The sequence below is a fragment of the Chenopodium album genome, chromosome 14, assembly GCF_948465745.1.
Source record: "Chenopodium album chromosome 14, dcCheAlbu1.1, whole genome shotgun sequence".
Taxonomy (NCBI): domain Eukaryota; kingdom Viridiplantae; phylum Streptophyta; class Magnoliopsida; order Caryophyllales; family Amaranthaceae; genus Chenopodium; species Chenopodium album.
The window spans coordinates 47,654,203-47,670,023 of record NC_137847.1 but is presented as its reverse complement, the minus strand read 5'-3'; the positions used below and the strand labels follow the sequence as shown (position 1 = coordinate 47,670,023).

Genomic DNA, 15,821 nt, shown 5'->3' with positions numbered 1-15,821 from the left:
AGAATTTTCCGTCGCCATGTTCATAACTTTGTTCTTACCTTTATTTTTGCTACAATCATCAATAGAGGGGAAGCTTGAACACCCAACATCACCACTGGTCGATGTATCTGGGTTTGTTGAAGACGAGTAATTACTAGCTTCATTAATCCAAGATCTCTTTGAAACACTGGACTGGGTTCCTGTCTTCTGCTTACATGTCTCGACTGAATCTTCATTTTCCGCCCATAATTGTTCATTTTTCAGAATATCCCAAGCATGCATATCTTGGAAAACTCTACTGGTATTTTTCCTAGTTTTGTCGTCCCTATAAATTCTACGCGCAACCTTAATAACATCGTCGTCAGAATGACCACTTCCTCTCCTTGATGCAACATGTGCATACGCACCAGAAAATTTTGAACAATTAGCACTTAGTCTTTTCCACCGACATCTAAGTGGCTCCAAAGCCCTTACTCTTAGCAAATCATCCTTCTTAATCTCTTCAATACCTTGTTCAAATTGCCTCTCTCTATATAATCTAACATTATTAAACATTGCCTCAACTTTTGCCCAGAATTCATTCCCCTTTTGGTTGGTATTAGTTTTTTTTATCTTTACTTACCTCAAGCCAAGCTCTCACAAGGACCTCATCTTCAGCATGCGACCAAAAATTCCTTCGATCTGTATTGCCTCTACCTCCGCCTCCTACATCCCCACCTTCATTTTCTTCAGCTTCGTCATCATTATCGTCATCAGAGGCAGCAGTTGATCTATATGACCAATTAAAATTTGAATTTGCACCTTCACCTTCTGACATGTTAAAGTGTTGTGACATAGGGAAGGATGTTTCATTTTCAGCAAATTGACGATTTTAAAAATGTGAGTGTCCTTCAGATGGAAGAACATTTTGAGAATAGGAGAAGTTAAGAACTTGTTGTGGTCGTAAAGGGAATTGTGAGATAGAACTTGGATTTGTGAAATTGATATTATTCATTCTATAATTTGGAAACTGTGGAAAAATTTGTGAGTTTGGTTCCACTTGAAAGTTGAGATCTATTTGATAATCAGAAAATGAAGGTTGAGTATTTGAATTTTTTTTCGATTTAGAAGGATTTTTTATCCGATTGGATTTATCCATATTCAATAGTTTTTTGGAGTTTGTAGATAAAAAATAAATTACTTTAAAAGGAATGAGCTAAATGAAGAAATTGAGCTTAATGAGAAGTTTTTCAAAAATACCTCAATATTGCTCTCTTTTTATAGAGAAAAAAAAAATAAAGACGTTGGTAATTTTTTTTTTATTTGTATTTTTCAAATTATTACCGTTGCAAAAATTTGCAACGATAATAATTCTAGCCGTTGAATGCATGCGTGATCATCCAACAATATTACCGTTGGTGTCATTTGTTGCTAGTACGTGCAAGTTTTCCTTTTTCTTCTTCCAATAATACACTGCCACTTGTCATTTACATCTTCATGACCAAATTTTCAGCTTGGTCATCTTCAAGACCTGGTCATTACTCTCTTTCATCCAATTTTTTCTTTGTTTCATTTTTTTTAATATAAAAACTCCTCTCTCTCTCCTCATGACCAATGACCTGGTCATCCAATGGCCTCACTCTTAGGGAAAGCATTTTCTTCGTGTTGGCATTCTGGACCGCCACATGTAGTGATGGTCGTGTTGTTCATCTTACTCACATGGAGGAAGAAGGTGGGTTGGTTGGTCATGGTGAAATGAAGAAGGGAGGAAGAAAGAGATGGAAATACAAAAATGCCCTCAATTAAATACATAATTAACCCCTGATATACAAAATGTGTATCTTAAGGCCTGTTCAGTTCAGTTCAATTCAATTCGGTTCAATTTTATAAATGTAAATAGGCCCTTAGACTTATAAACTTGGAATTCCTTGAAAAATATGGAGGAAAAAGAATACAAAATACGAGTTTATTTCAAGTCACAAACTTAAGTATTTCCATCGTTTTTTTTTAAATGCATCACTTTGATTTTTCCACTATTCACATCCTATGATAGACTTAATTTTTTCACCTCTATAAAAAAATATTATTATATAATATATCATTAGATTAGTCCTAATGTCTAATTTCATAATATAATTTTATGATAATTTTTACTAATACACAATTAAAGATGATATTGGTCAAAGTTGTGTATCGCCAAATATGCCAGTGAAACCGATGCAAAAAAAAAAAAAAAAAAAAAAAAGAAAAAGAAAAAGGAGTAGTACTTGGTCTAGTGGAAAGGATTGTCACCCAAGATCAATCCTCACTAGAGGCAACTTGAGAGTGGAGATACCCTTACCCTCCCCCCACTTTCAAAGGGCCTTGCTTGTGTATTCGAGTCGGACATGCTTGGAGAGGTTCTGACTCGGTAGGCCGCCTTCTCCTCGCGGTTTTACCCTAAATTGCTATGGAATCCGGTAGGATTGTAAATAAATTCTAGTAAAAATTTGGTCAAATCTTGCACTAACTCGCTATATGACCTTGTATGTGGATTTTTGGGCTCAGTACTAAACAAGTCTAACTCGAGTAACTATGTATTGACTTATTTACGCTTGCTAAACAATTCGTTTGTAAATTCATTCTTGTTTGTTTGTAATTTTCATGAGAACACCTAAATATATATGTAAATATGATATACTCCATACTAAAGGTATTGAAATAATTGCATAAATTATCTTTTCACGCTTATCGAGACAGTTTTTTTAAATACTTAAATATATGAATTTCTAATCAATAGTTACGGTTTTCTTGGTAAATTTTACTTCCTCTGTTTTTTTTTATAGTTTCAACATTTCTCTTTTCACGCTTGCTGAGACATGTTTTTTTAAATACTTAAATATATGAATTTCTAATCAATAGTTACGGTTTTCTTGGTAAATTTTACTTTCTCTGTTTTTTTTATAGTTTCAACACTTCTCTTTTGACGCTTGCCGATGCATGTTTTAATCGTTTATATCTTTAATTACCAATATGTAAAAATTATAAACATTTAATATTAAAATTGTATAAAACGATACGAATTTAACAAGATCTCACACGACTATATTTTTGCTTCAGTATAAATCGTTATAGCTAGTCAAAGTGAAATACATGAATAGTCTAAAAGTCAAATTGTTACAACTATAAAAAAACGGAGGAAGTATAATTTTTGGTTAACAGCTACAGTTCAAATCAAAATATGCATCTTGGGTTTGTAGTTATAAAATCTGTTCAGTAATCATCAAATAGAAGTGTAATCATCAAGGCCATCAACTTCTAATTCTCAAGCAAACATCATCTCCCTATTTAATGGAGTTAAGCATACATTAAGGACCTGAACTTTTGAGTTTTTCACCCTTAAGGACCTCATATTTTTGTTTTCACCTTTAAGGACCTAAGGTTAGCATTTCGGACACTTAACTCACCATTAACCAAAGGTTGACCGTCAACCATAAGTTACATTTTTTTTTTTCGAAAGAACCATATATTACTTGAGTTCACTAAATTATCAGAATTTAAACTACATTAACAAAAACCATATTCAGTGTAAAAATACTCCGTAATTGTTAACAAAATTACATAATTGTTTTCACTTTTTATTTCCCAAAAAATTCTTACCCTGCTTTTGCGAAGAATCATCAACAAAATTAGCTAAAATTATAACCATCTTCTTCGCCCTTCCTAACTATGCACCCCTGATTTCCTAAAGGTTAAAAAAAGGAAGATTGATGAAATGTGAATAAGAAGAAGTTGTTGTGAGAAGATTAAGTTGCTTAAGATTGATCAACCACATCAATTAATTTAAAGTTTTATGTCAAAATAAAAATAAATAAATAAAGTTAAGGAATTTGATATGTACCTAACTTATGTTAATTGAAGATTAAGCCAGTCTTAAATTGTTCTCAATACCAATATGATTAAATTTTGGAGGAAGATAAGTTTCGTCAGTCTTGCATTTTGGGGGTAAGTATAATTAAATTTTGTTTTCTCCAAAAAAAAAATTTAAGTCAATTGCCATTTATATAAATTTTATAATAATAAAGTATTAAAGTTTAACTAAAAGGGACCCAATAATTTAACTAGTGTAATTAAGTTTCACCGGTAAAGTGGCAATAGGTCCTTGACGGTGAAAACAAAAATAAGAGGTCCTTAACGGTGAAAAAAGTAAAACTTAAGGTCCTTTGTATATGCTTAACTCCTATTTAATGATTCATATTGCTTGGGGTTTGGGAAAAATAAATTTGAGCTCAAGTTTAAGGAAGTGGAGCTCAACTCTTCATATAGCCCTTTTAAACTTACTTTTAACATGCTAGAGAATGTTAAACTATATTATGATTAAAGTATTCAACCATCAGAATACACCATGATTCAGGGTAACCTGGTAACCTGTAATGTGATTAACCTTTCAAAATCTCCTAAGACAACCATAACAATTCACTTCTTCTCTAATGCCGCCATTCAAACACTTGCCTCGAGTTGAGGGACCAAAGACAGTACGATATATGCTTATTATTGAATACAAGAAGATTACAGAATGGCAATGGTTCATTCTCCGAATCGAATAAATTGACACGAAAAAAATTTAATTTTACAACATTTTTTTTGTTGTTCTCCTTTTCAGGAAGGAAAATTATCACATCTACAGCACCTTTCAAGAAAATGCAGTTTCGGGCCAAGTCATTCTACTCAAGTGGTCTTCATTTGCTGCAAACAACAATTTCAAATCAAGTTAATTGAATGTCTGAATGCTATTACAGGATAGCAATTTTGACATTAAACTGGTGTTAAGTGTGTCTTACTCGTTTCTCTTCTTCCATTTTGGCCTTAATGAAAGAGTACATGGCTACACCGGCAATAGCAATGCTGGTTCCAATGGCGGTTTGTGTTGAAATCTTGTTGCCTGCAAGGGGAAACATATTAATTATAAACCCACCGAGAAGACATTTTCTTCTTAAAGAAAGAAATGATACAGAGCAAATGGTTTGAAAATGATAATTACCAAAGGCGATGATGGAAAATCCAATGACAAACACTCGTTTCAAAACGTTGCCAACTGCATGGGTAAGTGGTGCTACCCTCTCCAAGGTGTTGGTAGCTAGCTGCAAATAGAAGAGAGGTCAAATATCTTTGTTAGCATGACAATAATGTAAGTCACTGAAAATACAAAGAGAAGAGGACGAAAATGGACCTGGTTGTAGAGGTGGTAAAACATTCCCACCCAGAACAGGTCTGATATGAATTTGGTCATCCCCACTTTCGCAATGGCATCACTGAAACCATGCTTGATAAGTTGAGGACCCTCGACCTGGATACATCATACATAGCAAACATTAACAAAAAAAACAACAATTAGAATGATAGAACAACTCGCAATTTTATCAAAAGAAAACGAAATAGTAGATTTGCTGAACAAACACATTTCTGTGTACTTACAATTATTGCAGGGGGAAGGCACACAAATAGAGCAATTATGGAAATGTAGGCATAGAGATTAGTACTGTCCATGTCAGTCTGAAAAAAGGAGAGAAAAATTGTTATGAAGCTAAAGCCAAATACACTACTAAGTTGTTAGGAAGCGAAAACCAAATGCAGATGTAATTGAAGAAGTTGCAAGAGAAGCATAACCATGGCTTTCTTTGAGTAGATACTCCTGTAGGTGAAGGAAATATTTGAAATCATAGCGCTGATGAAGCCAAGCCAGTTGAATGATAACTCAGTCAAGGAAGCCATGGAAACACCTGCACTCAACAAGTTACCATTCGTAAGAGTTTGTATACAAGATTTCATTGGACAAAGCCGCAAGGTGTATTTCTCAACTATGTAGTAGTGTAGTATCCTTGTAGTTCTTACTCGCTATCTTTTATATGGTATTTTTGCAAAAATTTTATGCATGAGTTTGTGTAATTTACTGTATCTTTTACTTTATATATATCCATTACTTATAAGAAATCGGCAACCAAAATCTTTAAGTCAAGAGAGCTCACTACTACATAGTAAGTATTAACTTCACCCTTCCTGTGTTTAACAGAATGAAGATGATAGCCAAGAAGGGATACCTACCAATCACAACTGGAGCCAAAGAGAGCCAGAGAGTAATGGGGATAGACTGTCCGAGAACGAATTGAGAAGCAGCAGCATTGAAAAAGGGCTCCAGGGCTGCATAATACCAAAGAGAAGCACATATTCAGATAAAGTCTATAAATACAAATATAGTTACACAATACATAAAATAGATCCATACCAGTTGCACAGAAGTTTTAAAGACAAACATATGGAAGGATGGTAGCATACTGCTAGCATAATGGAAATTAGAGTTAAAGTGTCACCTTTAATAGTGTGGGTGAAAGAAACCGCAACAGCAGCAAAAGAGACATTGCTGGTAACATGGCCTAGTGCATGACATACTGCAACTGGAATGAGCAACTTCAGAAGGTTTGAGTCGATAGGCTACAAACATATCAAAAATTTCTCACATTGTTAGAATGCTGAATATCTTTCTGTAAAATTTATGGTCAATATTAAGCAGAAATTCACATGATTACTGTAGCACCTTATGATAATCTAATTCTTATGCAAAATACTTCATTTGCTAGTCCCCTTCAACCAATTGAGCCTAAACACTATGGGTTGTAGCTCTTACTGAAGAACAGGAAAATAAGCCATCTCTTATACTGCACAAATCCCATAGTATAGATGCTAGCTTATCATTAGGAATTCATGGATAATTGAATTGATGGCGTGTTTTCTTTTTTATTAACACAGACTTATACTTTAACCTGTGTTCATGAAAGACTACTCAACTTCAATTTTAAGATGTTTTATAATGTACTACCCATTCCTATTTCAGCAACTGTCTTTTTGACCCCCAAAACCAAACACAAACTATCCCCTCCCTCACTAATATGAAATTTTCATTTCTTGATAAACTTGTAACAAAATCCACCCAAGTAACTATCCCTTTGTTTCATAATACTTGTCACACTCACATTGTTTGGAACACGTGTCAACGCAAAACTTTGATCATTAGTATATGTAATTGTATATTATTAAAAGGTATAAAAGGTTAATATAATGAAACATGTTGTTATATACATAAAGATTAATCCAATAATATTTTACATAACAACATATGTTTTTTATATAGGTAAAACATGTAGTCAAAGTAAGTATATGAATACAAAAAAAGTCAAATTGTTGCAATTATCACGAAATGGAGGTAGTAATTTCCAGCTAAACATGATTAAGCAAAGGTATGGAGCCTAGAAGAAAGAAAAGTAGTGGGAGAAATTTCACACTGAAAAAAAGAACAATAAGCACCACAAAAGTTTATTGGACATTTGGGCTAGTTGGACTAAATAAAAAGTAAACGGGCTTTTGTGGAGAAATATACTTACAGCACGTTTAGGAAGGCCCACACTCCAGCTAACCAAACAGTACACCACACCAACAAATAAATGGATCACCGACACGAAGCTGCAACACCACACAAATATCTTAGTCACAAGACTCACAACTCAGTTATGTTTCAATGGCCAAGAAAATGTTACAAAATAAAATAAAATAAAAACTATTTTTAGTAATAAGAAGTAACTCCGCCAGTGGGTTTCCCGCTGCCAGTCCCAAGCCTGGATAAAGGAGGAGGGTTACGGTAGGCCAGTGACAGCCAGTATAAAACTTCGTCACATCCCATGACATGAGCCAAACAGATATTTTCGTGGGGGCGTTCCCTACTCAGCGACGCGCTGCACTTCCTAGACCCGGGTGTAGTGATAAGTATGCAAGGGTTGCTAGGTCGTCGCCCAGAAGCGACGCGCCACATTGCCCGAGTGTGGTGTCAAATGAGCAAGGGCGTGCCATTGGGGCGTTCCCTACTGAGCGACGCGCTGCACTTCCCAGACCCGGGTGCAGTGATAAGTATGTAAGGGTTGCTAGGTCGTCGCCCAGAAGCGACGCGCCATATTGCCCAATTGTGGTGTCAAATAATCAAGGACTTGGAGTTGGGATCAGGAGGGAGCGTGGGAGAAAAGAATTTAGTTTGCGGATTGGTTCTTGGAATGTGGGGTCTCTTACGGGAAAATCAGCAGAATTGGTAGAAGTAATGAAAAGACGACGCGTGAACATCATGTGCCTCCAAGAGACAAGATGGACAGGAGAAGGAGCTCGAGGCTTGGTTTTGGGGTATAAGGTATGGTATGTTGGGCAAGAAACGAGCCACAGAACAAGGAATGGTGGAGCTAGGAACGGAGTTGGTGTGGTTCTCGATGAGAGGTTGGCAAAAGAGGTGATCGAGGTCTATCGGAAGAACGATAGGTTGATAAGGCTGAAGTTGCTATGTGGCAAGGAGATTGTGAATGTTATCAGTGCTTATGCTCCCCAAGTGGGTTTAGATGCAGAAGAGAAACGACAATTTTGGGAGGACCTAGACGAGGTGGTGCAGGGTGTCCACCACTCAGAGAAGTTATATATTGGAGGGGATCTAAATGGGCACGTTGGGGCGAGCCGAGATGGCTATGAGAGTGTCCATGGAGGCTTTGGGTATGGGCAGAGGGACGCCGGTGGTGAAGCTATTATGGATTTTGCCCAATCATATGATTTAATTTTGGCTAATACTTGGTTTAAGAAGAGGGATTCACACTTGATAACTTTTCGGAATGGAGCAAATGCAACTCAAATAGACTTCCTGCTCACAAGGAGCATAGATAGACAAAGTTGCATAAACTGTAAGGTTATCCCAGGGGAGAGTGTGGTCACCCAACACCGGCTATTGGTAATGACTATTCGTCTGAAAGAGAAGGCGAAGAAAAAAGTTAGACAAGAAGAACCAAGGATAAGATGGTGGACCCTAAGGGATGCAAAAGCTAAGGTTTTTACAGAAAAGGTAATTGAAGAAGCGGATTGGGATGGAGAGGTGGATCCGGACATGACCTGGTTACGAATGAAGAACTGTTTCCTAAGAGTGGCCAAAGAGGTCTTAGGGGAAGTAAGGGGAAGAACTTCGGTACAGAGAGATACTTCGTGGTGGAATGAAGAGGTGAAAGCAGTAATTAAGCAAAAAAGGGAATGCTATCAAGCCTTAGGAAAATGTAGGAGTGATGAAACCTTTGCAGCGTATAAGGAGGCTAAGAGTAAGGCAAAGGCAGCTGTTCGCCAAGCAAAAGAAAAGGCATATCAGGAGGTTTATGAAAAGCTTGATTCCAAGGAGGGAGAAAGGATCATTTATAAGATGGCAAAGAGAAGACAAGAGGCAAGGAAGGATATTGGCATGGTGAAGTGTGTCAAAGATAAGAACCAAATGGTCCTAGTGCAAGAGGAGGGCATCAAGGACAGGTGGAAGGGGTACTTCGATGAATTATTTAATGGAAGTAATGGAGTTGTGATAGGAGATACCTCTATGAGTGATGAAGAAATCAACATGGAGTATGTGCGAAGGATTAGGAGAGTAGAGGTGGAGATTGCACTGAGGAAGATGAAACCTAAGAAGGCGGTTGGCCCTGATGGGGTACCGATAGAGGTGTGGAGGTGTTTGGGTAAGATTGGTATTGATTGGTTAACAAACCTTTTCAACAAGATATGGACGGCTACAAGGATCCCACAAGATTGGAGGAAGAGCACCTTGGTCCCGGTTTATAAAAACAAAGGAGACGCTCAAGATTGTTCTAACTATCGAGGAATTAAGCTTATGAGCCATACTATGAAGTTGTGGGAAAGGGTGATTGAACAAAGGTTGAGGGCATGCACAAGCATTTCAGATAACCAATTTGGTTTTATGCCTGGGAGATCTACTATGGAGGCAATCCATTTGATAAGACAAATGATGGAGTTTTATAGGGTAAAGAAGAAAGATCTTCATATGGTCTTTATTGATTTAGAGAAGGCATATGACAAGGTGCCAAGAGAGATACTTTGGTGGGCAATGTTGAAGAAAGGTATCCCACGAAGGTATGTAGACCTAGTTAAGGATATGTATCGGGATGTGTCAACAAATGTGAGGACATGCGGAGGGTTGACAAAAGATTTCCCTATTACAATCGGATTGCATCAAGGGTCTGCATTAAGCCCTTTTCTTTTTGCAACGGTTCTAGACGAATTAACTAGACCAATTCAAGATGAGGTTCCATGGTGTATGCTGTTCGCAGATGATATCGTTTTGGTGGATGAGACTAAGGATGGGGTTAATGTCAAGTTGGAGCAATGGAGGCAAAGGTTGGAATCTAGAGGGTTTAAGCTAAGTCGGAGTAAGACTGAATATTTGGTATGTCGTTTTGGCACTCAGAGGGGGACAAGCAATGAAGTGGTGAGTTTGGATGGAAAGGATTTGACCATGAGTGAATGTTTTAAGTACCTAGGGTCGATCATCCAGAAGAATGGTGACATTGATCAAGACGTGACCCACAGGATTAAGTCAGGGTGGCTTAAATGGAGAGCGGCCACGGGAGTGCTATGCGACCGCAGCATTCCCTTAAAGTTGAAGGGAAAATTCTACAGGACTGCCATAAGACCAGTGTTGCTCTATGGTACAGAATGTTGGGCTTCTAAGAAAGAGCATATTAAAAAGATGGAGGTTACGGAAATGCGCATGTTAAGGTGGATGTGTGGAAACACTTTAAGAGATAGAATCAGAAATGAGGTTATTCGCAAGAAAGTAGGTGTGGCGGGCATTGTAGATAAATTAAGGGAAAATCGTCTGCGTTGGTTTGGACATGTAAGACGGAGACCCGAGGGTGCACCGGTGCGAAGAGTGGAAGAGTGGGACCATGGAGGGATTAAACGAGGAAGAGGGAGACCAAAGATGACTTGGTTGGAAGGAGTGAGGAAGGATATGAAGTGCATGGATTTACGTGAGGATGAAGTTTTGGATCGTAAGGGATGGAGGAGAAAGATTTATGTTGATGACTACACGGAATAATCAAATTTGGTTCATGTTAGCCGACCCCACTTTTGGGATTAAGGCTTTGATTGATTGATTGATTGATATAGTAATAAGAAGTATCTAGCATTCTAGCCAGAATAAGGGCAGGAATACTTACTAAGGATATGGGAAGTAATTGTAGATCTTCTTGTTAAGAATGTTGAATATAACGTTCAAGAAGTACCTACACAAGGAATAAAGAGATACCACATGATTACATGTTAGCCCCAAAAAAAAAGAAAAAAAGAAAAGAAATTTAGCCTTCTAAAACAATTTTTTTAAAAAAAAATCAAAAAAAAAAATCATCTCTTAAAAAAAGTTCACTATTATTTCATAATAAAATATTTTGAATCCGCCTCTTGACACATGTTACAAAACAACCATAACTAACAATTATAAAAACAAAAGCCATTTTGCTTCTTTTTAAAACCTTCTAACTTTTGCAAATTAAGTTAAATTATTGAAGAATCAAAATATACACTAGAATCATGAGTTAAGATACCCGAAAAGTTGAAATGGATTCAAATAAGCTACAGAGTAACTGATAGTGAAACACTAGTACTTATGCAACACACTATAAATTCTAAAGAAAATTCCTAGCATTTCTTCTTTATATATTTTTTTTTGTAGATTTTCATTTGATAATCTATTACTTACTTGAAAATAATTTTTTTCTATAAATTTGATTCATTTGTTATACTAATTTACAATAATAACATATTTTTTAAAGAATCTAAACGAAAAAAAAAAAAAACAAAAACAAAAAAACAAACCTAATGCTATGTTCAATCTATGATTTATAGATTCTATTTCATTCATTGCTAAAACATAACTAAATATATGAACGTTTTCATAAATTTACAACTTGCACTTGTGTATGGAGTAATATAATTATCAATTTTAACATTTGTAACTCCAAAGTTGCAAATGTTTGCGGATCAACTCTGCTAAAAACTAGGGTTACAGAGAGATAGGGAGGTGGTGATTTCGCATTGTTACGGAGAGGCCAAACGAGCTGCGAATTGGCTTGCTAATTACGATGTAACGGCGAGTCACAACCTTGAGCTTTTGGAGGCGGTCCCGAGGGATCTTCATGCTATTTTATTAGAGGATTTGGGAGGCGTAGCGTTTTCTCGAATGGTGCCAATGAATAAGCCGTTCTAGCTATAGTTCTTCTGCCCATATGGCATTGCTGTTAGTTTCCTTTTTCTGTTTTTGTTTCTTTATTTTCGTTTTGTTTGTTCTCTTTTTAGTTTAATATTTTGTTTGTTTGGGGCTTGCCCCTCTCCTTCACCAAAAAAAAAAAAAAAAAAATCAACTCTACTAAAAACTAAGCGCATGGTTAACGCCTAGAAAAAAAGTTTTTGTTTCACCTGAAAACATTTGAGTGAAATTGTTTTTTTTTTTTTAATTGAAGTTATTTTTACTGAATTGAAATTAATTTTACTAAATTGAAATTATTTATGCTATATCTCTATTTGAGAAGCATGACTGGGAAGTGGAGGTAAAGCACGAGTTCCGAAAACCAAATCAAGTTGTACATCAGCTAACTAATCATGTAGTCTAACATAAGAACAAATTTAAGTTGATGGAAGTCACCATATATTTAGGGCGTATTTTACAAAACAATGTAGTTGGCGTGACTCTGCCACGTTTTGTTCCCTATTTTGTCTATGTGTTAAAAAATTTCGAGGCTTCTTGTTTTGCTAAAAAAAAAAATGAAAAGTCGAAGATTACTACTAATGAAATGAAGACCTTTGTGTTAACCAATGTTATGAATTTCGTGATTATGATACTCATTACTAATTTTTATCCTACTACTTATATGGAACATTCTCTTTCATGTAATAATTTGCTTGCTAAAAACTTATACAGTCATTTATAATTATAATATTCAAACATATGTTCGAGTTATAAAAATTACAAGAGAGGAAAATATCTCATCTAAATGATTAAATGAAATGCACATTTTGCCTTGTTTTGCAGTTAACGACTTTCATTAATTATTAATATAAATAAATTAAATAAATAAAATAATAACACCAACAACAACTCATTCTTTTACCCTATTCTCTTCTAATTCATGATAATGGTTTTAGTAAAATCGATTTTGATAAGTAGAATTCACTTTTAATCAATGAACTAATCAAATTCAATTTTGACAGCTTAAATATAACAAAAAAAAAATGATTTTGATAATCAAAAATCAATTTATTCTGCAAAACACATTAGTAATTTAAATTTCTTTTTTAATTTTAGAAAACATTAGTATAAGACTAATTATAAGAGTCATAAAACTAATAACTAATTGAAATCATAGAAATTCAGTTCAAAGGGTATACCAAAATGGCGTATTTTCTGCAAATGTGCACGATTCTTGCCGAAAACTAGTTGTCGATTAAATAAAAGTAAGAAAGCTTTGAGTTGAAACCTTGGAATCTTGGATACTACCGCCCAGACCAGCAAGTTTCTGGCCTGTCTGCCACTTAAATTATTGTATAAATTGTATTTTAAGTACATCAAATTGTTTCTCTCTCTTAATTTAAGTTAAGTACATAAATTTAATTAATGTTTCGAATTTGATTGGTTAGAATAATTAAATTGCACCCGTTAGAAAATCCTTAATTATTTTTCATTACTTAGAGATGTACAATTACTTTGTATTTCTTTTGAGTTTTGACCAAAATATAAATATTCTTTAATTCTAGCCAAAAATAGATAAAATACTGTATAAAATGCAGATGCTTTTCAGATAGATTTGACTAATTATATGAGGTTGTATTTTGTTCAAGATTATTTAAGAATAGCATATACACTTTTTAACAAAAGGGAATCAGTTCCAAGCTCCAAAGTACCAAGGTTTGGTCGTAAGTTCCATTCTATGTCCCTATTAAATACTTCGTATTACTATTATCCTAAAATAAACCTAACCTTTGAATCAAAGCAAAACACGATAGATCAATCTCACATACGTAAATAAATAGTAAAAGAGTTGTTACACATAACATGTGACTGTGTGAGGTTGATTAATTTCGGACATTAACATCGACTTTTTAATACCTAACATTAGCAACATTAATTAAATTGAACCGCTAACACAGTAATACTCATTAACGACACAAAAATAACGCAATGCATACCACATAAAGAAGAAAAAACCGGTGACAAGAGCCGGATACTTCTCCAAAAACCCAACCTTAGCTTCCCTGATCATAAAAAAAAAACACAAATTAGTCCAACACGACAACCCGACACGAACTGGATCAGAACGAAGTTAAACGAACCTCACCCGGAAGAACCACTAGCGGCACGACACGGCTGAACCGCTGTCTTCTCCCTCCTAGTAGCACCACAAACCGAACCGGATTGAAGCGGTTCAAACAACAAAACCGGCCTGAGCTGCCTTCCCCATGTCAAACTCCCACCATCCTTAATCAATCCAACCGGCGTCTTCACCCCGGTGGCGACACCTAAACTCGCCGCCTCTCTCGATGGCCGGAATAGCTTCGGGAGGGCGGCGATCGCCGTAGTCCGCGACAATACTCGCGACTCCATAGTAGACAGTGAACAATTCAGCAAAAAAACAAACACTAGAAATTATAAGGAATATGAATATATGGCTAAGTTTGTGGAGGTAGAGTTTTTTAAAGCATTGGAAACCAAACAATGCTTAAAACTAGCGGTTGATATTTGGTTTTGATTCTATGAAATCTATTATCAGGTACACCAAGTCTCATGTTAATTAAAATGGACCGTGATTAAGGGACCCAGTGATGGGGTTTGATTGAGAAATGGACGGTTGAGATTGAGGGAGCAGGGAAATGGAAAGTAGGATGGAGTGTAGAGGATCTTGTGGAGAATAAGGGTGTGTTTGGATGAAGAAAATGAAAAGGATGAGGAAGTGTTGAAAGATGGCGGGATGTTCGTGATAACCTTATCCAAGCTCACTCCATAGTAAGTGAGTGGTGTGCATTGTTTTGTCTTGTGATTATATATGATTCTTGTCCAATCATAATTTTTCAGCACTTTTTTTTTTTTCAATTTACTTATCTATTATTCCTTTCTTATTTGTGATTTGATTGTAACATTAGAATATAAGATGAATTTGTTTTTTTAGAAGAAAACACAAAAAAAAAAAAACAACAAAATAGTTTAAGAGAAGTAAATGGCAAAAGAAAAAATAAAATATATAGTGTGTTTTGGATGCTCAGCCTTAATTAATCCACTCAAATCATGTGAACATCAACTTTGTAGCAGGACAATTTGTTTTGAGTTCGTTGTATAGTTTATAAATACATACTCATGTAAGACCTTTTTTATTCCCATTTAATGTATATAATTTTACAATATTAACTTAAATAAATTATTGTACAAATACGTATTTGAATATGATTATGTTAAATGTGTGCATTAAACTATGTAAACAATAAAGATTATGATAAAAGGAAATAGAGAGAGTACACTTTAAATACTCAACAATCGTTTTCACAAAAAATATTAGGTTATTTGTAATAAATAGTTTTTGGCCGGGGCAATGCCCCAATTCATTATATGTATTTTATAAATGAGATTTTATTATAAAAATTATGTGATAAAATACAAATATAGATTAATTTAGTTACATTTGTTGTAAATAAAGGAGTATTCTAGTACAAATAGTATAAAAATATTTAAGATAAAAAGATAATCTCACAAACAATGGAACAATATCATTAACTTGAAAACGATTTTTTGACGCAACCAAGGTGGTATCAATTGTATTTGCCGGCACGCTCCCTAAGGTTAACACTCCACTTCCACACAAAAATACTTTTAGGTGGAAGGTTTGAGTCAAGTAACTTATGCCCAATAGAGAATGTGTTTAGATTATTGTGCTTGATGTATTTTTCAATAAAAATAAAAAAAGGCTTCTATTTATAGAGAAATAAGAAAG

General features: G+C 35.2%; 1 protein-coding gene across 1 annotated transcript; it reads right to left on the bottom strand.

Annotated features, from left to right (window-relative positions):
* Nucleotides 1–4,455: 4,455 nt before the first annotated feature.
* Nucleotides 4,456–14,740, bottom strand: LOC145577380 (triose phosphate/phosphate translocator, chloroplastic). The gene is made up of 12 exons (XM_081634792.1): nt 14,178–14,740; nt 14,029–14,094; nt 11,007–11,072; nt 7,374–7,452; nt 6,306–6,426; nt 6,040–6,135; nt 5,605–5,717; nt 5,413–5,490; nt 5,168–5,284; nt 4,979–5,078; nt 4,779–4,879; nt 4,456–4,683 (listed from the first exon to the last, which is right to left on the bottom strand). Exons 1-12 carry the CDS (start codon nt 14,441–14,443, stop codon nt 4,666–4,668), a joined length of 1,221 nt encoding a protein of 406 aa, XP_081490918.1. The 5' UTR covers nt 14,444–14,740; the 3' UTR covers nt 4,456–4,665.
* Between the last annotated feature and the right edge of the window lie 1,081 nt (nt 14,741–15,821).